The following is a 27,486-nucleotide window of genomic DNA, read 5'->3' as shown; positions in this document are numbered from 1 at the left end:
ATGCTGATCATTCTATGGTAAACACTGCCCACAGGGCTTCTGACAGAGAACCAGATCATCCATTTGAGCATTACATCTTACTTTGTTGCCAACAATGCCTTCGAGCGCTACCTGTGGAGAGAGCACATGGAAAAGAGCACATTCTAACCACTCGGACCGTTCCCCCCAAAATTGAATTACATTTCTGGGAGAAAAAGGAAACAGTTTTCAAGCGTGTGCTATCTTTCGTTAGGTAGAGGCACATTCTAAGCGGAGACAGGACCAGGGCGCTGTCACCACCACCATTAAATGCGTTATAATTAAACAGTCCCTATGATTACTTCTTACAGATTTAAGGGTTTTGTCAAGTGGCAACATCAACAATTACTAATTTGGCAGCATCTTTTGCTTAAATCTTGGAAAAGCTTCCAGCGAGCCATTTTTAAAGGCACCTGTCAGCCTATATAACATAAAAACAATGGAGGCGGGTTGATAGGATTACTTAGAAAACAGGTTGTTGAATTTTGGGATGGGGAGGAAATAACACATCTGATCTTCCTCTGTATCGTAACATGTACCTGATTCATGTTTAATTTACAATATGTATTTAGGACATGGAGTGGGGGCAGTGGCCTAGCGGTTAAGACAGTGGGTTTGTCAACCGGAAGGTTGGCAGTTTGGGACCCGAGCACCGTGCAACAGGGTGAGCTCCTGTTCTCCTCCCACAGTTTGAAAGCATGTAAATGCGAGGGGATAAGTAGGTACTACCAGTGGGAAGGTAACAGCATTCCATGTCCCTTGGTGTAAAGCCACGCTGGCCACATGAGCACAGAAGTGCCTTTGGACAATGCTGGCTCCCTCAGGTAAGAAAGAGAGACATGACTGGACAGGGGAAACCTCTGCCTTTAGGACATGCCACGAATGTTTACCTGTAATGTCCAAGTTGTGGAAATAGATAAGGTCACTTGATGCCAACCAACATCTTGCTTTCCCTTCATTGACCTCACTTTCTGCCAGTCAGTGGAATTCAGAAGCTTTGTGTAGAAGTTGATTTTGCCTACAAAATATAAATAGCTCTATGACCAGCTATCTACAGAACGAAAAAAAACCTCACATTTTTTCTCTTGAAGATCACTACAATTAGTCCTCATTTAATCACTGTTCAAAGTGACAGTGACTCTTCCCAAAGCTATGTATGGCCCGTTTTTGAAGTTCCAACAGCCGTGCAATTGCAGGCTCAATTACTGTTGTAAGTCGCGACTAAATGTATCCGTCTCCGGATGTTTGGCTCACCATTTTCAGGATCGCTTAATCCAGCCTGGAACCCTTCTCAGAATGCAACCCCCAGCCCTGTTGGGAATGCAGCCCCCAGATTTTCCAGCCAATAGGGCTGAAGACATTTACCTGCAGCACAGTCTGGTGATCTGTACCAAAACTGGAGACATCTGATGCCGTACACAACAGGGCTGATCAAAACAGCCCTTTGCTTTGAGAGATGATTTGAAGGCTTGAGGGAGATATAGCCTGGTGAAGAAATGATGTGGACACAAGTTAGCCTGTCACAATCAAGAGATCTGAAGCTCCTTTCTGAGGCAATTCAAGGTGCTGGTTATCAACTTGAAAGACCCTCCATGGCACAGGGCTAAGTTACTTGCAGGATGGGCTCTCCCTGACGGTACTTGCCTGTCCCCCTCCCCTAAATGTTGCCATCTCATGGGAGCTCATAGCCATGCCTTCTTGGTGACCTCCCACTCTTTTGGCACAGCCTCCCACCAGAGATCAGAGACACCCCTCCCCTTTTAGCCTTCTGGAAAGCTGTGGAGACCTGACTTTTCCCATAGATTAGGACAGGGGTAGGCAACCTGGGCTCTTTTATGACTCATAGACTTCAACTCCCAGCTATGCTGACTCAGGAATTCTGGGAGTTGAAGTCCATGAGTCATAAAAGAGCCGAGGTTGCCTACCCCTGAGTTAGGAGGTCAGAGGGAGAGACCCAAACTGAAACCCATTTATGAGGCCTACTCCATATCTGAGTATGGAAAAGCAAGGACATAAGCACGGCGACCAAATGTAGTTAGTTTGCTCGCTTGTGTTCCCCGTAGCTATCTATGATTGTGAAAGCTGAACCTTAAAAAAGCAAGATGGGAGACTAAAAATAATTTAAATAACATAAATGAGCAACTCTCCAACTTAAACTTACAAGCAAAAAAACATTCGGAAAATGACCATAAAGAATGAACTAGAAACTGAGAAATCAGAAGAAAAAAATAAAGGAAACTGACATAAAGATAGAGGATTTGAAAGAAGAAACCAACAGACAGGCGCAGATAAATAAAAATTTGGAAGACCCAGATATAACACCAGAAACGGGAGAGACATTTTACTTTTTAAGACTTCAGATCAGATCAGATCCCTTACCATCTAAACTTCTGAAGGGCTTCTCGGAAATTCTGTCATCTTCCATGGACTCAGCAGTCTTCTCTTCCTTCTGAAGCATCCAGTCTAGGCTGTCATTTTGACTTTGCTTCCAGCCACACAGGTTCTCCTTGAAGGAGCAGGATATCAACATGTTATCTGTTGTTCTCTGGTTGGGCCCTTGGTTATTTCCTCTCTTTTTTTCAGAAGGAGACAACTTTCGGAGAAGAGTCCATAATTTGGATTTTGAAGTGGACCTCAATAAAGGTTTCTCAGGCTCCCTTGGTGTCGTCATGTTTCCTATTGAAATGGCAGGATGACTCCGGTATCCTTGTAAATATCCAGGAAGAAGCAGTTGTTGTATGGTCCCACCTGAAGAAGCCGTAATGATTTTACGCATACGCTTCTTTGGGAACAATTTCTTTATGCTCAGCCTTCTGGGATTTACATGTCCAATATTTGAGTGCAACAGCTTAGAATGAGGAGCCAGTGAAGACAATATGAAAGAAGATGGAGCTGCCGTTATTCCTAGCAGGGATCTCTTGTTGATATGGTGGAGATGGACAGGATTGCTTGCAAAAAAAGACTTGTTTTCTTCTAGATTCCTTTTGTTCTTATGGCCCCCAGTCATCTCTTCTAGTGTCACTGCAACATGGGTCTCAGAGATTTGTCTGGATGATTCCGTTGCAAGAGTAAATAGTTCTCCATTTTTCACTCTTGCAGGAGTCTTAGTGGCTTCTTCCAGACTTTTGGCTCCATACATTGTAGAAGACCTCCTTTCCGTTTCAGTTGAGCCAAGAGTTTGGAGCTGGGAAAGAGATATTCCAGTATGCACCAAAGCCCCTTTAGAGAACTTTGTGACCATATGGTACACATCTGCAGCTTTTACCTTCTCTGTATCATGAGGGTTATAGACATCAGAAACAGATGGTACCACATTTGGTGTTGTGGCATTTGAATGGGGAGGAATGAAAGCAACATAATATGATTGGCTAGAAGGACTGGCAGTGTGATATACATTCCATTTCTTCTCATTGAAGATTGTGGATTCTTCTGTTTCCTTGGTGGAATTAGTGGAAATTAACTGAGATGAAGATTCCATACCTAGACTGGTGGCACCTGCTGTGCTGATATGACTTTGTTCAGATCCTTCCTGTTCAGCCCTTGTGAGTTCAGCAGCAGCTGACTCCTCTGATCTGTATGCATCATTTTCTTTTGTAAGGATCTTCCATGTCTCTTCCAGAAAATGGGTTGAAGTTTTCCCATCCGATATTGGCCCAGTGACTTCCTCTAAAGGCTTTACTCTAGTTTGTGGTTCAGACTGGAACTGTAGAAGTTCTGTGTGTTTCTCATGGGACCCCCTGGTAGAAACTCCAGCATGAGATGTTCTATGGATTTCAGTTGAAGCCAGAATGCTACCATTGGTGTCCATCTCTATCTCTCCACTTGTTTTGGGAGGGATACCTGTGACCCGTTTTGAATCATAATGCATCATAGTCTGGTTTTCCCTAGAGTCCACAATGATAGCACTGGACAAATCAGTAGATAGTGCAACTATAGTGCCCATGGGGGATGTGTCCCTTGGAAGTGATGTAGCTGTTCTACGATGGCCACCAACAGATCCCTCTTTTGGGCTCACAAGCTCGGGAGACTGTAAGGAACCTGTGACCAGCGGTGGGGCTGTTCCTTCTAGAGACATTGATTGCATTTCTAATGAAGGAGGCCCTGTACTATGTCTCCCAGCTGCACCTTCCTGAACATGAGCTGTGACCCAGCTCATCCCACCCACAGTCAATCCTGCTGTTGCACTGGCTGCCATGACAGATCTTTCTTCTGCAGAAGAGACAGTTTTATTAAGCTGGAAGGAAAGTTCTGTTTCTGGGCTGAGTTCTAGAGATCGCGTAGACAGGTTTTCAGGATGTGTTACAGAATCTGTGTCCCCCAAATAAAAACGGCTTTGGGGTCTGTTGAGAGTTGGCTTGCCATGAGCCAAAATGGTGAAAAAACTGGAAGAACCAACAGTTAGTAATGCAGCAGATCTGGTACCGTTTATCACAGTAATCTCTGGAGTCCTTTTCTTTGGAGTTGTTTGCGTGAATTCCTTCACTTTCACTAATAAAGTCTCTTCTTTAGGATGCTCTGCAGAATTATTGGTTCCATTTCTACCTCCTGGCTTCATGGAACTACCCAAACTTCTGGGAGAAGTATCTCTTTCTCTCCCTAGCTGAAATATCCAACTTGAAGTAGGGCCAGATTCTTGAATTTCTGGCTTTGGACTCCTTTTGCCAGTAGTTCCCAATTCTGTTTGCCTGTTTAAAGAGCTGAATTTCTCAGCAGTGTGCTCCATGTGTGGAGTTAGTGTTTCAGATGCAGACACTGCTAATTTCTTACCACATTGTTTTGGAGACACCATTGCCCTCAGCCTACTAGTAGAATTGCTGGTTTGAATCTCATGATATTCAGCTCCAGTTTTTATTGACAAAGTAGAAGAATGTTGACTTTGAGTTTCTTCATCCCCTTGTTCAACTTGGGTGAACACTTGGTTCCCAGATGGTTCCGTGGGAAATTGTCTCGTCAAAGTGGTTCGCCTAGGTCTTTCCCTGTGGACCACATCCATCTTTTGAGTCATTGGTAACCTCTCTAGGGTTTTCATAGATGCTGTTTCTATAGTCTTCTCCAGTGTTTGTTTTTCTACATCTGCAGATGGAGACCATCCCTCAGTGATGAACCTGGGATGGTGATGCATGTCACTGCTTGTTTGGGACCAAGTCCTATTGTCCCCTGGTCCTGCTGCTGTCTTAGAGCTTTGCTCTGTAGGCTGGACAGCCACAATGGTTTTGATTGCTAATGAAGCCACTTTCCCCCAAGTGGGAATTTGACTTGGCAACTCTGCATGATCCATGGTATGGCTTTCAACCTCCACTTGCCTGTCTGTAACATTCAAGGAAACAGATCCAGGAGGCTCACCAGTAATGGATGTCCCCCATTCATAACCATTTCTTGCCAGGTGAGGTGGTGGCAGTGAAAATGAACCTGTTATCCCAGAAGAATTGTTATACAAGGAACCGATCTCTTTTAACTCTGAAGCAACAGGATGGGCAGTGACCACTCCCTGAAGAGATGATGGGGCTTCAGAAGTGAACCAACCCATGTATTTTGTTTGAGCTTCCAGAGTTACAGGAACTGGTGTCTCCTTTCTAGGAAGTAGAACTTCTCCAGGTTCGTGTGTATTTTTGATAGTGGGAGATTGAATGTAAGGAAGCATAGTTGATTTCTCGTGGTATGAACTTTTTGCGTCCACATCCCTCCACTTTGAGCCAGAAATGGTGACAATGTTTGTCAGGCCTTCCACTTTAGTGCCTTGACGTTTTTCTCCCAGTTCCATATGGCTGGAGATGGTGGTTGGGTTCCCAAGGGTGCCAGAGAGAGATAAAGAGCTAGTCACGTTAGTCAAAACATCCTCCACTGGATGTATATAAGCTGGGCTGCCTGTTTCATTCATAGAAACAGTTATGGCTTGATGGAACGCCTTCTTTGATTGTCCCTTGGAGTGTTCCTCCACCACAGATAGGGGGGACCTTGGAGAACCCATTCCAATGTCTGTCTCATTACTTCCCATGTCCAACAAACCTGCCAATTCCACCGCTGTAGACAGTTCTCTTGTAGGCTCTAGGACTGTGGCTTTTGAGCCAGAAACTTCCATACTAGTTTCTTTCTGACCAAATGGTGTTATAGCTCCATGGGTTTTTCCCACTGAAGAAAGGACAAAACCTTTGGCAAGAGAGGAAGATGTCTGCTCCATTTCTGGAGCAGCCCTTGCTCTTGTTTCTGTGGGGCTTTGTTCAGTTGGTGTATACGCTTTCAGATATTGGTATCTCAACTGCCATCCAGTGATTGGATTCTGGGAAGTCCATGGTGTAGGAGCTTTCTCAAGAACACTGTCTATTGCCTGTCTAGTTTGTGTTGTATCCAGCACATGTTTTGAAGGCGTCTGAAGTTCTCTGCTTGCTTCTCCTATGTGAGAGGTCATGGCAGATACCACCACGCTTTGTTCTGCCCCCTCTGTTCTCCTCAACTGACCTGCTACTGTGCTTAGATCTTCACCAACAGTCTTTTGAGATGACAAAATGGGCTCTGTAGTCTTTCTAACAACAGTACTGGCTAAATTGGTTTTAGAACAGAGCTCAGGATGAACAGGGATGAAGTCCATAACCTTCTCTTTGATGGCTTCCTCAGGCACCACTTCTGGAAATATAATACAAAAAATTAGATAACCACGTGCTGCTGGGTCATAGAAAAAGACATTCCCTACACATTTGCTAGTCCAGTTTTGCCTTATTATGACAACTTGACTAAGCCATAATTGCTTGGATTTATGAAGTGAGCAAGCCATAAAACCTGGTTTATCAACCAGAGTTGAATTCACATTACCCCTTAAAAACCAAAGCCCAAGAAAACACAGTTTAGTGCAATCGGGGAATCCCATAATGTTAAAACAGCCAATGCGCAAGGCAAGCCGTGTGAAGTTGTGCCTATCTCATCTTCCTTACCCTCTACATATCCATAATTGTGCATGAAGATTATCTAATCCAACCTTTTTTCTCCTTGTGATACACATGACAATAAGATTTTGTAAGAAACTAGCTCTCTTGATTACTGTCAAGAACTTGACTCATTTTGAGCATTACCTGGCTGGGCTGCAACCTGAGAACATTTGTAGAGTTTGTTGACTTTTGCAATGTCCGAAACACTCAGGTTCCATCTTTGGCCGAGGAATGCAGGAGGACCAGAAAGTGGGATGATGGTAGGTAAGCCAGTCATACTGAAAGCATTCCTGAAAATGGTGAGAAGATGATGTAGCTCAAACTTCCCTTTTGTAGTAGATCAAGTGAAACCAGGACAAAAAATAACAGATCTTAGGCAGAGAAAGTTGTTTCCCATTCCCCCCCCCATCTCTCTCTCTCTCTCTCTCTCTCTCTCTCTCTCTCTCTCTCTCTCTCTCTCTCTCTCTCACACACACACACACACACACACACACACACACTACCAAAGACACCTTCTCCATGCACAGAATGTACCCAATGAGTGGAATATTTTTCTCAGTATGACCTATATTAAATTAAAAAGGTGCAAATCATTAAAAATCCTGTTCATAATAATATGGCAATATTCTGTACTTTTTAAAAAAAGGGAAAATGGTATGGTCATTTGCATTCATAATGCTTTCTATGAACCGTTCCTAATTTCTGTAATAATGAAGATGAATTAGCCGCAAAGTTATTTTTTTAAGCTCATGCTGCTTTGTTTAAATGTCATATTAACTGAAACCCCAATGTACTCTTTTCAAATGCAAATTCATCTTTATAAAGCGGTATGGTACCTTTTGTCTGACATCATATCACTCCCAGAGTGACAAGGGTGAGTGGGCGGCCTTATAAATCTTCCAAATAAATAAGTAAATAAATTTTCCATACCTCCCATAATGCATAATGGACGAATAGTCATAATTGTCAAGCATGTTGGTATTCCAGTTCTTGATGAAGTTAATTTCAAAACCTGAAAAAAATGAACAAGGACACTTTTAATCATCTGGGGGTCATGGAATTTTAGCAGGCAACTAACCATCTGGATTCAAAGATAGCAGAGAATGGGGAAATTAAACATTTAACTTATTCTGATGGAATGCACGGATAAGTTTTTCTCTGCACTTGCTAGACCTACCTTCTCAGAGCTCGTAGTCACACTAAGGAGAAATTTCCTAACAGGGAGAACAATTAACCAGTGGAACGGCTTGCCTTTAGAAGTTGTGGATGCTCCATCACTGGAGGTTTTTAAGAAGAGACTGGACAGCCACTTGTCTGGAATGGTATAGGGCAGGGGTAGGCAACCTTGGCTCTTTTATGACTCCTGGACTTCAACTCACAGAATTCGGCTCAGGAATTCTGGGAGTTGAAGTTCACGAGTCATAAAAGAGCCAAGGTTGCCTACCCCTGGTATAGGGTCTCCTGTTTGAGCAGGGGGTTAGACTAGCAGACCTCCAAGGTCCCTTCTGACTCTTTTATTCTGTTAAGTCTATCCCAGCTTATTGGGAGATAACTTGCCGCAGCGGATCCAGCCATGCAACGGCCGTTCCTCTTACCCAAAACGGTTCTGAGAACAGCCACATCTCTTACCAGTCAAGATTTCATTCCAGGAAATGTTGATGTATTTGTCTCGGTCAGCCCTGGAGTGTTCGTGCCAGAAGCCCAGCACATGCATCAGCTCATGCAAAGCCACCCCTTTCCCTCTCCTCAAGCAGTCTGGAGCCAGAGACAGCACCTGCATGCCTCCGATGCGTCCTGCGCTGGAGAAGCAGCTGGAAAGAAAGAGAGGAATTAAGGGGTTGCATTGCAGATCAGATGGGCTAATAATGCCCTGGGCGAAGCTGCCTGCTCTTTAGATGAAAATGACTTGGGCATTTGCCATACTAGACGTAGAGTAAACAGGCCACTAACCTGAAGCTAAAGCAAGATGCAATATTTAAAACACACAAACACCTCCAAACAGAGGTGGGATTCAGCCGGTTTGCACCATTTCGGCGGAACCGGTAGCTAATTTTTTGTTGCCCAGGCCCAGAATGGACTTCTAGAAGTGGCATCCACACAGAGAACTGGTTGTTCACCTATTTGAATCTCACCACAGGACTACCTGTATATATCTCCCAGAAGTGAGTGAGTGTGTAGTGTGTGTGTGGGGTATTTTTGCATGTATTTATCTGCAGCAAGTTTCTCCAACTTGCGGGACTTGAGTGAAATTGGACTCCAGCTGCCATCAGCCCCATCCAGCGCAGAATTGAAAAAGGTCTCCTTTGGTGTGTGATCACAGAAGTCTACAACTGTGCAGGAAGAAGCAAAATTTGAGATGGGAATCACTGTTACTCACCCAGACAGAGGGACGATGGAGACGAAATCTCTCTGGTAGGAATAAGGGACAAACTGGATGCAAGTGAATTTTTCAAAGTCTTCAAATGCTTCCTTGATGATCTGCACGCTGTGTTGGTCTGGAATGGTCAATTCAGCAAGAAATTGGTGTGTGTGTGTGGGGGGGAAGGGTTGTTGTTGTTTTTTGTTGTTTTTGTCCTTAGAGGAAATAAGGATGGAAGAATTTTTTTAAAAAATATGGAGAGCAAACACTCTTCCCAATTCGTAGAAGAGATGAAGGAGAAATGAGGGAGGGAGGGAAGGAATTTTAAAAGCAAAGGAAAAGAAAGAAAGACAGAAAAGATGAAGGAAGGAAGGAAGGAAGGAAGGAAGGAAGGAAACAGAGTGCTACATGTACCAGCTTGAACTCCTGAGGCAAAGGTGGAATCTAAATCAAATAAATACAGAAATAAACAGGACATTTAAATTAAATGTACAAATTATCTTCAAGTTCAGCAGCAAGTTGAACTGTGACCAGGAGACTTAGACCCTTTCACCTGGCCACTCGTTAGAAGGATTTCATCCTACCAAGAATCCTGGTTTAAGATCCTGGCTAGAGATTGCCCAGTTGAAAAAGCAAACCATAAGATTCCAGAAGGGTTGGAGAAACACCACTGAAGTTGAACCTCTGGGACTTTTGACTCTTTCCAAGAAAATGGAAGCCTGCTATTATTTCTTTTCATCCACATGGAAGTTTTTTCCAGAGTTTGCTCCTTACCGTATTTATAGGAGACGATGTAGGGAATTCGGACAATTCCTTTCCTCTTCGGCCATCTCGGACTGGCAGAGGAGAAGCTCTTGAAGGGGCTCTAGAGAGAAAAAGGCAACCCCTCAATCACAAATTCAGGACACGTATACACGTCTCTTAGCATTTAGGGTAACTGTAGTTATTCTCCATGCATTTACCGTATTTGCATGATTTGCATGGTTACAAAGTCGTCTTATACACCAGAAAATATGGTAATAACCATTCTGCCATTTGAGAAATTAAAATTCACCATCTATGTTTAAAGGCTTCATCAGAGGCCTTTCAGGACCACCTAAGAGCAACAGTAACAATATAACAGAGTTAGAAGGGACCTTGGAAGTCTTCTAGTCCAACCCCCTGCTCAGACAAGAGACCCTACACTATGGTTGTCCAAGCTCTTCTTGAAAACCTTCAGCGTTGAAGCCCCCACAACTCTAGGAGGCAAGTTGTTTCATTGATTAATTGTTCTTATCATCAGGAAATTTCTTCTTAATTTTAGGTTGATCCCTCTTTCACAAGCTTCCATCCATTACTTCTTCTCCTGCCTTCAGGTGCTTTGAGGAATAGGTTGACCCCCTCTTCACTGTGATAGCCTCTCAAGTACTGAATGATAGCTATCATGTCACCCCTGCTCTTTCTCTTCGTTAGACATACCCAGTTCCTGCAACTGATCATTGTATGCTTTAGCCTCCATGACCCTGGTCATCTGTCCACTCTTTCTAGGGTCTCAACATTTGTTTTATATTGTGGTGACCAAAACGAGTAAAACCTGAACTTTAGGACCACATCTCCAGCAATTTCTCAAAGGAACGCTAGCAAACTGGGCTTTCTGTTCCGAATCTTTAAAGCAAGAAGTGTTTTGCAGGAAGAAAAAAAAAACAAGATTCCTTTTGGTTATTTTTTTAAAAAATGCTGTTTCCACTGCATTGTATGGGCATTTAGAACTAGGAGCCATCACATTATTTAAAAAAAAATTCTTACTCAAATAAGAACCACTTAGAGAATAGAATGAACTTCAGTTAGAAGTCAGCTGTGCAGCAACTACAGCTGTAACTGCACCCACAACTTCTGAAGGCAATCTGTTCCACTGGTTAATTGTTCTCGCTGTTAGGAAATTTCTCCTTAGTTCTACATTGCTTCTCTCCTCAATTAGTTTCCATCTGTTACTTCTTGGCCTGCCTTCAGGTGCTTTGGAGAATAGGTTAACCTCCTTTTTTTTGTGGTAGCCCCTCAAATATTGGAAGACTGCTGTCATGTTACTCCTAGTCCTTCTTTTCACTATACATACCCAATTTATTAAGCATTGCCTTGCAATTTCCCAAAAATATCTTCTCCTATGAAAAAAAAAATTCCGTTCCTTCAGTCCTTTCTCAAGATGCTTGAAATTTTTTTCTGCATTTCTCTGGCAATGTTTTTAAAAAGGACTTGACTGCTCAAGGTCTTTGGCAATAGAACAGCACGTACCCCAAAGAAATTGTTTCGGATGGTAGAGTGGATAGTTATTTTTGATAGTAACCCTTTCCATCACCCTACTCCACTCACAAAAAATGGGTGGAGCTTCAATTGCACTGTTGCAGCTGCCATCTTGACTTTTTTGACCACAGCCTGGGATGGGCTGACCTTGAAGGGCCCTGCCAAGCTGCTAGAGATCTCCATCTCTCCAGCATCTTGACTTACCAGCTTGATAATATCGCCTTCAAGCAGGAAACTGTGCTCAGGTGCCTCCAGTGGAATCAGTCCTGGGAACAGAATGTGGGAATGGTGTTAAGGACAAACCGGACTGAGCCTTAAACTCAGGAAACCTAATCACTCCTAGCTGGACTTCTAAGGGGGCCTAAAATTTTATAAATATTGTAATTAACCCATGCACAAAAGAGGGAAGTTTGAATTTCCTTCTTCTTTTCCTTTTTTAAAAAAATATCTATTAGTGCTCTGATCCTTGTCCCAGAAGCTTTATCTTTTCTTTTTAAGTATGTAGAAACAATATTAAGTAATACAGAGTGGTGATCTTAATATTAGCAGTAGATCTGGGAAGGAAACATTTATTGTATAACAAACAATTTCATAGAACATGGCGCTTTTTTTCTTGCTCCACTCAACTCCAGATGCAGATGCCAAATACTATGATGGTTACAGATATTAGCCAAATATATTCACCAATTGCACACACACACAAAAATTAGAGATGCTTTTTATTGTCTTACTTTTTTTCTTTCCTAATAAATTCTTGCAGTGCTGCTTAATCTGGATGCATATTAACCCATCTAGGGTGGCTGTGCTATTATATTTTTATTACCTTCTTTACTTTCTCCTTTTATTGGTATTATTATTACTACTATTATTCTCTCTGTTGCTTTGCATGTACACTGAACGCTTCTGCATTGGAGACAAATTCCTTGTGTGTCTAATCACACTTGATCAAATAAAGTATTCAGTTCAATTCAATTGTTGTGTCAAGCTATTTCTCTTTTTTAGTGTAAAGGCTGGTCAAAGACTATAATAAAGATATTTGAGTTCTTTGATTCGATGCTTATTAACGTTAATATTTCAAAGCGTAATTAGGATTGATAGTACTTATTTCTTTTATTGAATATTCAGTGGCTTAAACTAGTTAAACATTCAAGTGCTAATCATTTTTAATCAACATTGTAGAAATATCACAATATTGAAACTAATACAACGTATAAAGCAAGTTTTACAACAGTATAATTAAAGTTAATTAGAGTAGACTAGAGTGGAATGAAATGGAATAGCATAGAATATGGAATAGGAAATGGAATAGGAATAGAGGATAGGATAGGACTGGGACTAGGACTAGAAAAGAATATGGAATAGGAAATGGAATGGGAATGGGAATAAACTATAGAATAGAATAGAATAGAATAGAATAGAATAGAATAGAATAGAATGCCATGTGTAATTGGATACACAAGGAATTTGTCTTTGTTGCAGAAGCTCTCTGTGTACATACAAATAACAAAGTGATATAATCATAAAATACCAATAAGAGAAGGTAGTAGAAAAGATGAGAAGGATAATACTAATACCACCCTGCTACATGGGTAAATATCCTTAGACACAAGACAGCGCTATGCTCATTAAGTGTTCAGCAGAGTGATTAATGTATTTTTTTGAAAGGACAGCAAGTTCTACCTTGGTTGATGTCAAGAATGTCATCACGAGGAACCTCCTCTTCCTCCTCCAGTTCATAATCTGGAGTGGGCGCCACTTGGAAGGTGTCTCCACGACCGGGAACCGGCTGGGCTGAACCAAGAGAAGGGGGAACGGGGGGGGGAATTCAGCCATCCTGCCCAACTGCCTGCCGAGTGCAGGAATACAACACAGCCTCTCCTGCTTCTGTCAGAACTCATCCAGGGAAGGAAAACCCATCGCCTCCTCGGTCATTGGCCCCACTGACCAACCAGCTAGGGCAGTGTTTCTCGACCCTGGCCACCTGAAGATGTGTGGACTGCAACTCCCAGAATTCCCCAGCCAGCTTTGCAACAACCTGCCTCCAGAAGCGGTGAATGCTCCAACATTGGAAGTTTTTAAGCAGAGATTTGTCCGAAATGGTATAGGGTTTCCTGCCTGAGCAGGGGGTTGGACTAGATGACCTCCAAGATCCCTTCCAACTCTATTATTATTATTATTATGAATCATCGCACAGTCAGCCAGATGTTCAGACTGGATTTGGCATTTTTGTCTACCTATCAAGTCCTTACCCAGGACCTGGGATAGGCAGATGTGGATGTTTGATGGTATTATAGGTATCGTCGCAGGATGGAAGCAGTTCCTAGTAAGGCCGCCTTTTGCAATTGACTAACAGCGAATTTGTCCATGCCAATGTTGTTCAAGTGGTGCTCCAGTTGTTTTGGGATTGCACCCAAAGAGCCTATTACTATATTATTATTATTATTATTATTATTATTATTATTATTATTATTATTATTATTATTATGGATCATCGCACAGTCAGCCAAATGTTCAGACTGGATTTGGCATTTTGTCTACCTATCGAGTCTTTACCCAGGATATTATTATTATTATTATTATTATTATTATTATTATTATTATTATTATTATTACTACATATCTTCAAGCAGCCAAGGCAGCGTTTTTCCCTACACCTTCGTTCTGATGTAACTGAGATCCTTGTGAGTGAAATGCACAACAGGGAGTCCTCTACTTAACAACCACAACTGAATCTACAATTTCTGTTGCCAAATGAGACCGTTGTTAAGGGAGATTTGCTCCATTTTACGACCTTTCTTGCCACAGCTGTTAAGTGAATCGTTGCAGTTGTTAAATTAGTAACGTTGTTAAGCGAGTCTGGCTTCCGCATTTACTTTACTTGTCAGAAGGTCACAGAAGGGGATCACGTGACCGTGGGACGCTGCGACCATCATAAGTGTGAACCAGTTGCCAAGTGACCGAATTTTGATCACGTGACCGTGGAGATGCTGCAATGGTCGTAAGTGTGGAAAACGGTCATAAGTCCCTTTTTATCAGTGCTATTGTAGCTTCAAGTGGTCACTAAATGAACTGTTGTAAGTCGAGGACTGCCTGTACATCTGTAAAGCCTGCCTTGCTTTGGTTGAGGTAATACCAGCGTCCGCCATAAGAGGGCAGCTTTTCACCAGGAATTTCAAACGGAGGTTGGCTAAATTCTCTTTGCATAGGATAATAAACCTTGGATGCTTGTGGCATCTTAAAAAGGTCACCCTGCCTACTTTTTGGAGTTAGGCACAATCCACTTGAAACACCACTTGGAGGAGTTCCTCTGCTAAATGTTAAGCGGGATAATTTTTAAATGAAAATTACATGTCTGCAGATCAGTTAAGAGATTTTGTAATTCTAGAACTTCCTAAATCACGGTAACATCCATTACTCAGACTTTTTATTATTTCATTTATTTATATTTATGTGCTGCCTGACTCTGGACTTCGGGATGTAAACATATTAAAAACAAGGAAAAGTAGAGTAACAGACAAAAAGTGAAAAAATAAAAGATGCCAGGGATGACAACCCCCCCCCCAAACCTATGAATAAAAACCCCACACAACACTCCTCCCCAATCCAAGGGGGGAAATGGAGTCAAATGAACACAACTATCCTGGTTTGTAGTCAGCACTACAACAGACACAGTCAGCCATGCTTGCTCAGCTGAATGTTGTAACTTCTGAGCAGGAGCAGTGTTTAACTATCATAACCACTAAACAGTGGTTTGCTTTAACTAAGTCCTATTGAACAAGCCCACTATGGCCTGATTCAGATATCACACCAAGCCATAAAGCAAAAACACAACCTAAAAAACATGGAACAGGCTTGTCCAACCTTGGCCTCTTTAAGATTGTGGACAGTACTGAGAGTGGAAGTCCTCAGATCTTAAAATGGCCCAGGTTGGACACCTCTGACATAGAACATAGAATTCTAGGTCTGGAAGGATACTCAAAGATCTTTTAGACCAGTCCCCTGCTCAGGCAGGAAACCCTATACCAGGGGTAGGCAACCTTGGCTCGTTTATGACTCGTGGACTTCAACTCCCAGAATTCCTGAGCCAGCATGGGGGAACTATGGCCCCCTCATGACTCGTGGACTTCAACTCCCAGAATTCCTGAGCCAGCATGGCTCAGCTTGGAAACCTCTCCCTTTCCCCTCAGCATGGCTGGCTCAGGAATTCTGGGAGTTGAAGTCCATGAGTCATAAAAGAGCCAAGGTTGCCTGCCCCTGCCCTATACCATCCTGGTTTTTTTTAAAAAAAAGCCCCATTGCATTTGATCTTTGCATGACATAGTACAACTTGAGGTCAAAGTGAAGGAGGAGAGTCATCAGAATGGAAAATATTGTAAAGGGTGTGTGTCAAGGACTCCCAGCTGGCCTACAGAGTCTCCAGCTTGGGCCCCCTGCCCCAAATCATGGCTTCTCAAATGCGAGGGCTAGACTCAGAGCTTTGAGACTTGTAGACCATACTGAGAGATGAAGTCTGCAGGCCTTTAAGACTTGTGGACTTCAAGACTCTTTAGTCAAAACTAAAGAGAAACATGCTAGAACCCAACCTCCGACAACCGCTTGAGGGGACCAGGGATGCCTTACCTGAAAGAAGCCAAAAGCAGCCGACCACCAGGACCCCAAAGGCATCGTAGAGACCCATGGCTGAGGAACTAACCCCTGTAATGTTAGTTCTTGGCTTAACTGCTAAGTAGCCCCAGGAAGAGAGAACAACAAGCAGGCTTGAGGGAAATGGCTCGTTGGGCTTCTTATATAGAGCTCAGGTGAAGCAAGCACAAGCAGGTTAACCCCTTGCTGTACTCAGGCTGGGAATCCTAGAATTGCAAGGTAGCATCACCTGGTCAAGCTCCAGCTCAGTCCAGGAGATTCTAGAGCAGGGGTTCTCAACCTTGGCAACTTTAAGACTTGTGGACTTCAACTCCCAGCTTTGCTGGCTGAGGAATTCTAGGAATTGAAGTCCACAAGTCTTAAAGTTGCCAAGGTTGAGAACCCCTGTTCTAGAGCAAGCTTCTCCAAGGGAGTCAATGGGGCTATTCATTGTTGTTGTTCATAGTACTGTTAATTAAAGTAGCGTTTATTGCATTATTTTCATATCATAAATATGGGAGGGGGTCGTTGAACTACCTGAAACTTCTTGGGGGGGGGGTTTGATGAGCTGAAAAGGGACTCCTGCTTTAAAGGAGTCTCTGAAGACTTCTGGAGAAGGGAGATTCAGTTGGTTGCTCCATTGCCCTGAAAGCACCTACAATCAGGAAGTTCTTCCAGATGGTTACCATGGACCTCCTCCTTGTAGACTTAACACTTGGTTCTGGGTGTGGGCCTGTCCTGTACGGCAGGGGTCTTCAAACCTGGCTTTTTTATGACTTGTGGACTTCAACTCCCAGAATTCCTCAGCCAGGCATGCCTCCAGAAGTTGTGGGTGCTCCATCACTGGAGCTTTCCAAGAAGACACTGGACAGTCATCTGCCTGAAACAGTACAGGATCTCTTGCTATGGGCAGCGGGTTGGACTAGAAGACCTCCTACGTTCCTTCCAACTCTATTAATCTATGTCCTACATTCTTGCTAACACCCTTGCACCCAGGACACACACACACCCGACTGTCTTACCAGACTTAGTAACCCTGCAGTGCAAGAGACCCATGTTCCCTTCTGACCTTCTCCTTACGCCTGCAGGTGAGGCTGTGCAAGGTATATGAGATCCAGGTGGAGCTTTGATTGCACTGCGGTGTCCACCATCTTGACTTTTTTGACCATGCAGGAGGAGACTTCTGCTCACAGGAGCTCGGAGGCCCAGCTCCATCCCCAAGGGGTGATTCTTGGGAAAGTGAGGAAGCTGTTCCATCCTGCCGGGAAGCCTCTCCCTTCCCGCCGACTGACGCCAAGGCTTCCTGTGGAAAAGAAGCTCCAGGTGAGAGGGTGGAGGAAGAGCAGGGCAGACAGTCCCAGAGCGTTGCAGGTTTGGCCCCGAGTGCAAGGACCAGTCTTATTGTCTCCTGGGCTAGACTGATGCCTCTCATTTCCCTCCTGCCCTGACATTTGAGAAGGCAATTTCAGTCTGACAGGATCAGTCAGTTTCACTGCCAGGAAGTGTCTGGTGTGTGTGTGTGTGTGTGTGTGCGTGTGTGTGTGTGTGTGTGTGCCATATCTAAGGGGCTGCCACAAAGAAGAGGGGGTCCACTTATTCTCCAGAGCACTTGAAGGCGGAATAAGAAACAATGGATAGAAACTAATTAAGGAGAGAACCAACTAGAAGTAAGGAAAAAAATTATATACTAACATTGAGAACAATTAATCAGTGGAGCAACCTGCCTCCAGAAGTTGTGGGTGCTCCAACATTGGAGGTTTTTAAGGAGCCTGGACAGCCATTTGTCCAGAATGGTATAGGCATTCCTGTTAGAGCAGGCGGTTGGTCTAGAAGACCTCCAAGGTCCCTTCCAACTTTGTTATTCTGTTCTTGGGGTGTGTGCATGTGTAAACAGACAAGATGGTAGATGCAGTTTTGTGATTCAAGTCCTCTCCCTTTTGAAGACTGATTTAGAACAGGGGGTCAAACTTTAAGACTTGTGGACTTCAACTCCCAGAATTCCCCAGCCAGTTAACCCCTTCAACTGGGGTTAAAGTAGGGATGTCCAACCTTAGCAACTTTAAGACTTATGGACTTCATCTCCCAGAATTCCCCAGCCACCGTAGTCCACAAGTTTTAAAGTGGCCATGGTGAGGCAGACCTGACTTAGAATATGAAACATAGAAAAGGGTCAAAAGGGATCTTGAAGGTCTTCTAATCCAACCCTTATTGGAAGATCAACTGCTGTTCTGTAAGTGGGTGAAAACAAGCATCTCTTGGGTCACAAAGAAGGGGGCGGGCTGGGTTTTTTGCCCCTTTCTCTGCGTTTGGCATCCATCAAGACAACTTTTTGTCATTTTCACAGCTAAGGGGAGAATGCAGACTAAACTGGATTTGCCACCCTGTAGTACAGGGGTCTTCAAACTTGGCCCTTTGATGACTTATGGTCTTCAACTTCCAGAATTCCTCACCCAGGCACGCATGCCTGGGTGAGGAATTCTGGAAGTTGAAGTCCACAAGTCATCAAAGGGCCAAGTTTGAAGACCCCTCCTCTAGTATAAACTGCCAACATCGGAGCCGTTTCAAAAGGCGTACAAGAAAAGGGCTTTCCAGCCTTCATTTTTGGGTTGCTTTCAACCCATTAAATTCCCATGCCTTTTTCCCCCTTGTTTCCCCCCCCCCTCCTGCTTGCCTCCCCCGTTTTCCTTTGAGTAAATATGTGTTCCATTCTTTGATTAACGAATAAATATGTTATTTATATATATAGTCTTTGATTAACCATTCACTCCACCCCAGCACCTTCACCCTAATGACTTGGGAGCAGGGCGTCTTGTGTTAAAGCCTCTTTCACACACACACACACACACATACACACCCCGCTGGGTCTGGAGAAAACCCCCTGCTTGTGACTGCTTGTCACTTTCCACCCACCCAGGCAGCCAGAAATATTCCACTCGCGCTGGATTTCATCAGCCCGGCTTCATCTCAGCCCCCTCGCGTCATGCCTCCCCAGATGTGTTTGTCAGCCTCCTCATGGCTCTTCTCCAACGCAGCTCCTAAACTTAGCTGCCTTTTAATACATTTAGATGAGTGTTTCTCTCTGCTTAGGCACGCACACGTGTGCACGGGGGTGCGTTTGTGGCCTGAAACGTCCCATTTTCTATCTCAGACATTCTCAGAATTTTGCACCTAGCATTTTGAGTCCTGGCATCTCCATGCCAATGGCTGCTAATGGTTTTTTTTTTTTATGGAACAGCTTGCTTTCAGATGTTGAGGGAACTCCATCACTGGAGGCTTTTAAGAAAAGACTGGACTGTCTGAAATGGTATAGGGTCTCCTGCTTGAGCAGGGGGCTGGACTAGAAGACCTCCAAGGTCCCTTCCAATGCTGATGATGTTCTATGTTTTAGCCACAGTATATTGGTTGCTACTTGTGAACTGGGCCATTATGGTTTATTAAATGAACCATGATTGAGCGTATGAACCCTGATGACTTAAAAGCAGCTCCTCAAGTTCCATCAAGTCAAGGGAGGCAGGCTTCTTGTTGGTTTGGGGGCAAATTACAAAACATGAGTGATGTCACATGAAGGCAACCATGTTCAGTACACATTCATGTCAAGCATTACATCATAAGCCATCTTTAGCCATGACATCATTGTGTCGGTCATAATTTTGACACTTTGCTGCAGAGGCTGCTATGTGAGTCAATAAAGATACGAAGGGTTCTCTATGGGGCTCATCAATAAGCATTTCAAAATGTTGACCCTAACATAGTTTAACACAATATATTGTGGGAACCAAGTAATGTGGCTTATTCACTCAACTAAGGTTAAGCAAAGCATGGCTTAGGGTATTGCATAAACAAAGCCCCCATTATTGCCTTCATAGGTAACGGGGTGCTTAGATTGTCAGCCAAGCACCCAAGGCAGAAATTCCTGGACAGATGGAGCCTTAAATACACCATGGCTGCCACCATCTTGACTTTTTTGACCCTGTTGCCGGGTGTGCCTCTTCGGTATGCTTAGGGCACATTAATCATTTAATCATTCAGGCAATAAATAAAGGACGGACTCCCCAACCGAGCAAGCATTTGGAGACACACCTCCTGCCATATAAAAAGTGGTTGTTTATTGCAACGGGTGATAATAAATATAAAGTGCAGAAGACATTTTGAAATCAATGTCCATCAAGAAAGAGATTCTCCTAATAGCACACGTATGGAGGAACAATTGAGTATTGCTTTGATGACCAACAGTGTAGCACAGGGGTCTTCAAACTTGGCCCTTTTATGACTTTGACTCCCAGGATTCTGGGAGTTGAAGTCCACAAGTCATAAAAGGGCCGAGTCTGAAGACCCCTGGTGTAGCAGCAACCTGAACTTGCCCCCATTTCAAATGTATGACTATCGGCAACCTGGATCTCTTTTTTAAACTGTTATTTTAATATATATTATGACTTTTTTTTAAAAAAATGTGGTGATTTCAGTCCATGACTTGAAGTCCTCCAAGGATGTTGGGAGCATCCAAGACACCCAAGCATGCATCACCTGGGCTAGAAAGAATGGCACCAAATCAAATTTTGGAGGACCCAAGGGTAGATACAGATAGTCCTCAACTTACAACAGTTCATTTAGCAACCATTCCAAGTTACAACAGCACTGGAAAAAGGGACTTATGACCATTTTTCACACCTATGAACACTGCAGCATCCCCGTGATCAAAATGGGGCAAAACTCCCTTCACAAACGTCTTACTTAGCCAATGTAAATTTGGGGCTCCATTGTGGTCATACGTTGAGGACTACCTGTACTCGGGTTCGATTTACGCAACGCACCAACTAGCCGCCAGTGGGATTCACTCGTAGAACAATGTACAAATAAATAACATTTGGTTCTCTTCCCTGGGGACAACGGAGTTCACCAGAGGGGCCGAGCGGTTCCTGCCAACAGTGTTGAACCTGCTCATCTCACATTTATTTCTCTTCATTTCCAGCTTATTCACTTTTTCTTTCATAGTCACGGAATAAGTCATCGCGGCAATTTCACACGGGACAGGACGAGTCCTTTCCCGCTTTGGGGATTCCTTGCTACCAATCAGTGCAATAAAAGAAAAGGGAGGAGGCCATTGCCCAGCTCGCGGTTCTCTCCCCCCCAAAAAAATCTGGGATGTAAACAGGAATGCCCCCCCTCCCCACCTGTGGTCCGTAAGAAGCCGCCTGGCCTCTTCCTCCTCCTCCGCAGAGCAACCAGGAGCCCCCGGCTAATGGCAGAGCACCTCCGTCTCAAACTGCAGGAGCTGCCCCATGAAGCCAAAATTGGGGGAGATGACTCCGCGGCGCTGCTTGATGAAATCAAAGGCCTCCTCCAGCGGCACCCGTTGGCTCTGGATCAGGTAGGCGAGGCAGATGGTGGCTGAGCGGGAGATGCCAGCCTGGCAGTGTACCAGCACGTGCCCACCGCCGGCCTTCACAGAGTCTGCCGAGAGAACAGGAGAGGTGGAGGTCAGAGGTGGGGGGGGGAGAGACGGTCCTGTCCTAGACTTCTTCCGTGCCAACTGTAACCCATTTTTTAATTTATTTATTAAACTTTTATGCTTCCCATCTCTGTTAATCTGTTCATTTCCCACTTGGTCCAGGAAATAGCTTCTGTTGTTCAAAGTTGCTTAGGTAGATCAAGGCAAGGATCTCTCTCGGATCACTCGCTGCTCCATAAAGTTCACAAGAAAGACACAGGAGCACCGGTCTCTCCCCAGCCTGCCTTTGACAGACTGGATCCATAAGGTGGACTGCCTCTGTATCTGCAAGCTCTATATTTAGCTGCTGGTGGTCTCTGGAAGAGCCACCCTCCCTAATTAGGTCCAAAGCTCTAATCTCATCTTTAAAGAGACCTCCTTGGCCAAGCTGAGGTTGCCCTAATTATGTAATGAGTTGGATATGAATCACTGTTGTATCATATTCCATGTGTGGCAGTATAATAGAACATTAACCCAAAGAGACCTCAAGGCAGCTTCATTTAGTTACCTGCAGATATTTTCAGGACAGTGATGATGCCCCCTCCCTCCTCCCACCAGCACCCATTCTCAAGATCACATCATCAACATTTGGTGACAAGGATGGCCAAATTCCAGGCACATGATTTCCATCAGTTACTGACGATTTAGAGTGGTTTAACGGTGTAAATAGGAATGGTTTGTCTCTGGGAAGCTTCTTATAACTAGCACCATCCTTATCCCTTCCAGTCGAAAGGTCAAACTGGACCATCTAATGCAGCTTTGTTTCTTCCAATGACTTCACTGTGTCAACCAATGGAGACCTGCCATTCTTCAGAGAGCCAAGGGGCTGAATTACGCCCCTCCCGAATGGTCCACACAGAAACCATGGGTTTCTCCAATTTATGGCACTCACCAATGAAATCAATGGCTTCCTGGAACCAGATGCTGATATCGGCCATTTGATTGTCTTCTACTGGAATGCTCTTGTAAAGGAAGTGTCCTTCAAAGTAGTTGGGACAACTGGAAGAGACGTTAAGGACCGCTGTGATTCCCAGGGACTCCAGCACCTCTCTGTTGGAGGAATGGTGACAGCTACCCAAGTAAAGGAAAGGTAGGATCTCCACCGGTCCATCCTGAAAAAGAAAAACCAAGAGGACAATGTTCAGCTTTGGGGTCCATTGACGAGTTAAAGACAGAACTTCTTTATTAAATTTATATGCCAGTTTAACTTGTGTGAAACATGCATGAAAAAAAATTAAACAGTAGTTGCAAGAGGACCAAGGAGAACAGGTTTTTTTCAGGTTTTATGCTCTTCTCCCCATCCTGCACTTTTTCTGCACAGCTTAGCACGGAAAGCTTCTTCAATTCACACTAGTTTTCCCAGCTGTCTCTGGCAAGTTGGGTAGCGGCTAGAACCTTCTTCCTGCAGATTTCTTCTCTGCCTTCCTAAGAGTTATAGGTTCCACTTGACGGACTAAGGCAACGTGTGATTATTTTTTTGTTGTGTGAACTTAGCCACTAGGCTTGTATGTCATGGTTCAGTGCTTAGTTCAATAAGCAAATTTAGAGAATGTTGGTTTAGCCCAACCACATGAAGCAAGTCATACTTTGTAGTGTAATGAGAAAACCAAATGGCAGGAAAAAATAAGAGTAAAAGCTCTATTGATCATATCCAGGGAGACGATGAAAGGGGCAAAGCCCATCTTCTGCACAGTCAAGCAGTTTTTCTGAAGGTCTGCAGCCCTTCAGCATAGCTTTATGGATGTCCAGTAAGATGTCCAGTTAACAGAACAACAGAGCTGGAAGGGACCTTGGAGGTCTTCTAGTCTAGCCTCTTCCCCTGCTGAGACAAGAGACCCCAAACCATTTCAGAAAAATGGGTGTCCAGTCTCTGTTTAAAAGCCTCTAGTGATGAAGCACCCACAACTTTTGAAGGCAAGCCATTCCACTGGTCAATTGTTTTCACAAGAAAAAAAAATCTTTAATTCAAGGAGTTCTTATTTCTCATTTTGGTCCCTCCAGTGGCTAATGTTGAAGAGCTTAAATGTAAGTGAGGCTCTCTAGATATCTGGGTCTTTCTTCCAGATAAGAAGGCAGAAGGTTACAAATTAAGCCCATTTTTGTATATGGCATAAATGTAAGATTCCCCCAAACCCTGAAAAACTCAGACTAGATAAATTGTTGCAAATCACGGCCAACTTGCCGTAATTCCACATTCAGCAAAATGAGAAGAAACCTCAAAATGTTAGGAGGAGAAAGAAGTGTTACTATTTAAAGCAACTGGGTTATATTGCATAATTCATTAATTTTTGAATGGATGACAGCTGAGAATTAAAGGGACTTTATAAATATTTTGGTTCTGGTATAAGCTGTAATTAAGCCACAAAGGAGGAAACATGAAGAGACAAACTTTCATACCCCCTTAGTTATCGCCAAGACACTCCTGCACGGAGATGCTCGCAATAGGCAATTAAAACATAATTAATTGATTTAAAAATGATTATGAGATGCGGACAGCTAAAATCCAAGCTCTGTTTGTGACCAGCTCCAAGCCTTAAGCAAAGGCTGGATGAATAAAATGCCATGCCAGTTGGTTTTCCACCACACGTGCAATCATTTCACCAAGGATTACTCACTCTACGAAGTCTAGACAGCTTAATTAACAGCAAACCAGAAGATTAATTTAAAAAAAAATTGCTTGGGGAGTTACAGGTGTGTTAGTAGGTCTGTAGCTTCTGCTTATCCGTTTGCTGTACACCTTCCCAGTCCAGGAACTCACCTGGTCATACAAGGGAGTCACCACTTCTCCACCATTGTCTTCAGGGCTTCTTAAGGCTGTGGAAGGCGCCAAGGTAGGTGGTGCCACTGCGCACAGTTCTGGAAAGTTGGCTTGGAAGTGTTCAAAGCCACCTAGATGAGAGAGATTGGAAGGAAGTGGGCTGTTGAGTTGGGAGACGGCATATAATAGCACCCTTCCAGGCTATTTCCTCCTGCATGGGAAACCTGGTTATCAGTAAGCAGGACATCCTTCACATCTAAAAGCAGTTTCTCAATCCTGGCAGCTTTCTAAGGGGGTGGGGGGAATTCTAGTTCACCCCTCGGGAAGCTGCCAGGGTTGAGAAATGCTGCTTAAAAGCATCTGCTGGAAGAAGCCTGTCTCCTTAATTTCATTGATTTTATTATTTCTATTCTGCCTTTATTATTTTTACAAATAACTCGAGGCAGAGAACATATCCAGCACACCTTCCTCCTCCTATTTCCCCAACACCAACCCTCTGAGGTGGGCTGGGCTGCGAGAGAGAGAGAGAGGGAGTCACCCAACTGGCTTTCATGGCTAAGGTGGGATTCGAACTCAGAGTCTCCTGTTTTCTACCCCAGTGTCTTAACTACTAGCCCCAATTGGCTCAATGACCCAAATTTTCCAGTGGAAAGACTCAAGAGCAGGCAAGGAACATTTTTAGTTCCAACTATAATTTTATGTGCTTCGGTGGTGACAAGGAGAGGCCACAGCTAATATTTGCGAAGTGATCCGATTAATTGAGAGGCTAAACCATGTTTTGATAGCCCAAGATTGCTGATGTGTGGACACCACAGAGGCAGGACCAAGTGATGAAGCAAGATCCAAAATCTTGTAGACAGGTGCACCATCAGGAGACAGAAAGAGGGCCATTTACGCCTATGCTTGATTGCTGAAAGAAATATGGCAGATGCGCCAAACTATAGATTTGGGCAATGTGATCACCCCTCCGGTTTAATTCCTACTACAAGATCCAGCTGGAATCTCCTCGGAAGTCAGCATGAAACAGGTCAACCTGAAATCTGGTCCTGATGCTCCACTTTTGCCAAAACTGGGCATGAATGCCTTTTAATGAGATTCCACACAATCCAAAATGATTGACAGGTACTGAAAGGTTGCCCATCATCCCCAACTGAAGGTGCTGCAAGTTGGGGTGACAGCCAAGATTGAAGCTCAAAAAAAAAAGAGCATCCATCACACCATTACAATGATTGCCATCTTGACTTTTTTGACCATGTTCCTGGGATCAACCATTATTCTGCTTTAGTTCTGTAAGCTTTTCTCTCAGGGGGGAGAGACCAAGACTTACTCTCCTCAGCCCTCAGCAGATGCGCCCCGTTCTGTCTTTCCTTGAAGTTGTCTTTGAGAAAGGTTGAGTTCCCACAACCTGCCCTACTAGGATGAAATGTACCTGGGTATTTTGAGGGTGAGATGGTGAGGAACCAGACATCCTTCAAGCCGGCTGCACCAACCATGCTGTGCCCAGAAGCCAAACTGTTACCGATCTAGGCCTGATGTGAACCCATGCTACAACGTGTGCTTAACCCTGGTTTAGGATTCAGTGTGTGAATCCAGATTGTGTAAAGCAAAGGTAGCCTATCAAGGGCTTTCCAAATCAGTTAACAGTAGGACATTTTTACCAACGATATTATGAAATATTTCTTATGATTGCCTAATAAGAATATTGGCAGGGGGCAGGGAATAATCCCATCCTGCCTCTTTTTTATTTAATTCCTTTTTATTTCCACGCTTTTCATTTCTGACTCTTTCCTACGCAAACCACTTAACGTTTAAATCTCAGCGCTTTTCTTCAGTCAGGATTCACACAACCGCCTCAATCAAGCTCAGCGGTTCACCTTAACCGCGCTTTGGCTCCCGGCGCCCGAACCTGCTGGGCGAACCCGGTTCGGAGCTCCCACAACCGCCAAGCCCAGCCGTGGGTCGGCTCCTTCCATACCCGGGTTCCGCGGGCCGTGCGAACGCAACCAGGGCCGGACCCGTCGCTTAGCCCTGCCTCTGCCCCCCCCCCCCAGTCCCGGGGACCTCCGGGCCGGCTTCTGACCTTGCAGCAGGTAGATGTGCGACGTCCCGGCTCGCTCCTCCCGCAGCAGCGCGTTGAGCAGCAGCCTGGCCAGGCTGTCCGGCCGCAGAGCCGAGACGGAACCGCCGGCCTCGTCCAGCACCACCAGGTGGGCCAGCTCGCCCTTGCGCAGCCGGCCCAGGAGCGCCCGGTCCGGCACCAGCCGCTCCAGGCCGACCCCGCTCCGCCCGCGGGACCTCCGCCGCAGCAGCCCGTTCCAGTGCACGGGCCGCGCCTCCAGCAGGTGCGCCTGGCAGTACGCCAGGAAGGGCCGGCAGTCCAGCACCAGCGTGCGGCCGCTTTCCTGCGGGTCCCGCAGCAGCCGGGCCAAGCCGGAGCTCTCCAGCGGCACCACGTCCTCGATCACCATGCCGGCCGGCGGCTGCGGGGCGAAGGCGGGCAGAAATGCACAAGAGCGGCCCGGCGGACCCGATTCCCACGACGACTTCCCCCCGCCCTCCAACACGCGAGTCAGCCAGGAGCCCGCGCCAGTTCTGCCTCCCTGCAGGCCGGGAGGGAGCTTAAATCGCCTGCCGAGCCCCGCCCCGGCTGGCCATATATGGGAGCTCACCGGGAACTCCCTGCCTAGGCCACGCCCCCTCCCCGCCCCCCGAATTCCCCGCTCGGGGCCGCTCGGGGCCCACGCCCCCCCCTCGCGCGCCTCGGGATCCCCGCGTGTCCCGCCGCCCGGGCTCGTGGGGAAGCGACGCGAGGACGGCTCCGTGGAGCCTCCGGGAAGCCCAGCGTTCCGCCGGCAGGAAGGCCGGCCCTGCTGACACGTGAAGCCAGCCGTCCGGACGTGCGAGGCGCTCGCCAGGCAGGCGCCCCCGAGAAGCCCCGGGCTTGGGGCGGGTTGAAGGAAAGCGTCGCGTTGGAGAGGGAGAAAGGGAACGGGAGGGCTTTTAAAGGCATCTTCCCTGGAAGAACTATAGACACGTCTGAATG

At 45.0% G+C, this 27,486-nt stretch overlaps 3 protein-coding genes across 3 annotated transcripts; all 3 read right to left on the bottom strand.

Annotated features, from left to right (window-relative positions):
* Positions 1 to 459: 459 nt before the first annotated feature.
* LOC120299376 (mucin-22-like) lies at positions 460 to 7,833 on the bottom strand. Its single transcript, XM_039324175.1, has 3 exons — positions 2,398 to 7,833; positions 1,384 to 1,503; positions 460 to 1,036 (listed from the first exon to the last, which is right to left on the bottom strand). Exons 1-3 carry the CDS (start codon positions 6,878 to 6,880, stop codon positions 885 to 887), a joined length of 4,755 nt encoding a protein of 1,584 aa, XP_039180109.1. The 5' UTR covers positions 6,881 to 7,833; the 3' UTR covers positions 460 to 884.
* LOC120299442 (astacin-like metalloendopeptidase) lies at positions 7,018 to 16,252 on the bottom strand. The gene is made up of 8 exons (XM_039324290.1): positions 16,195 to 16,252; positions 13,255 to 13,365; positions 11,779 to 11,840; positions 10,072 to 10,162; positions 9,316 to 9,433; positions 8,568 to 8,749; positions 7,869 to 7,950; positions 7,018 to 7,228 (listed from the first exon to the last, which is right to left on the bottom strand). Exons 1-8 carry the CDS (start codon positions 16,250 to 16,252, stop codon positions 7,054 to 7,056), a joined length of 879 nt encoding a protein of 292 aa, XP_039180224.1. The 3' UTR covers positions 7,018 to 7,053.
* A 4,029-nt stretch (positions 16,253 to 20,281) lies between these two features.
* On the bottom strand, positions 20,282 to 27,049 carry DUSP2 (dual specificity phosphatase 2). The gene is made up of 4 exons (XM_039324266.1): positions 26,524 to 27,049; positions 24,444 to 24,574; positions 22,578 to 22,797; positions 20,282 to 21,648 (listed from the first exon to the last, which is right to left on the bottom strand). Exons 1-4 carry the CDS (start codon positions 26,909 to 26,911, stop codon positions 21,434 to 21,436), a joined length of 954 nt encoding a protein of 317 aa, XP_039180200.1. The 5' UTR covers positions 26,912 to 27,049; the 3' UTR covers positions 20,282 to 21,433.
* Between the last annotated feature and the right edge of the window lie 437 nt (positions 27,050 to 27,486).

Source organism: Crotalus tigris, unplaced genomic scaffold (genome assembly GCF_016545835.1).
Source record: "Crotalus tigris isolate CLP2741 ecotype Arizona unplaced genomic scaffold, ASM1654583v1 scf7180000024293.1627790, whole genome shotgun sequence".
Taxonomy (NCBI): Eukaryota; Metazoa; Chordata; class Lepidosauria; order Squamata; family Viperidae; genus Crotalus; species Crotalus tigris.
Note: the sequence above shows the minus strand (reverse complement) of the source record. Positions and strands in the feature narration are given on the sequence as shown.

Coding starts and splice junctions, on each gene's coding strand:
- DUSP2 (XM_039324266.1), bottom strand. CDS start 26,911: ATGGTGATCGAGGACGTGGTGCCGCTGGAGAGCTCCGGCTTGGCCCGG. Junction 22,798..24,443: donor TGACTCCCTTGTATGACCAG/GTGAGTTCCTGG, acceptor TTTCTTTTTCAG/GATGGACCGGTGGAGATCCT. Junction 21,649..22,577: donor GGAAGCCATTGATTTCATTG/GTGAGTGCCATA, acceptor TTCTCTCGGCAG/ACTCTGTGAAGGCCGGCGGT.
- LOC120299442 (XM_039324290.1), bottom strand. CDS start 16,252: ATGGGTCTCTACGATGCCTTTGGGGTCCTGGTGGTCGGCTGCTTTTGG. Junction 8,750..9,315: donor TCCATCGTCCCTCTGTCTGG/GTGAGTAACAGT, acceptor CTTTCTTTCCAG/CTGCTTCTCCAGCGCAGGAC. Junction 7,951..8,567: donor CTGGAATGAAATCTTGACTG/GTAAGAGATGTG, acceptor CATTTTTTTCAG/GTTTTGAAATTAACTTCATC.
- LOC120299376 (XM_039324175.1), bottom strand. CDS start 6,880: ATGGGATTCCCCGATTGCACTAAACTGTGTTTTCTTGGGCTTTGGTTT. Junction 1,504..2,397: donor GCCCTTCAGAAGTTTAGATG/GTAAGGGATCTG, acceptor TTTCTTCACCAG/GCTATATCTCCCTCAAGCCT. Junction 1,037..1,383: donor ATCACCAGACTGTGCTGCAG/GTAAATGTCTTC, acceptor TATATTTTGTAG/GCAAAATCAACTTCTACACA.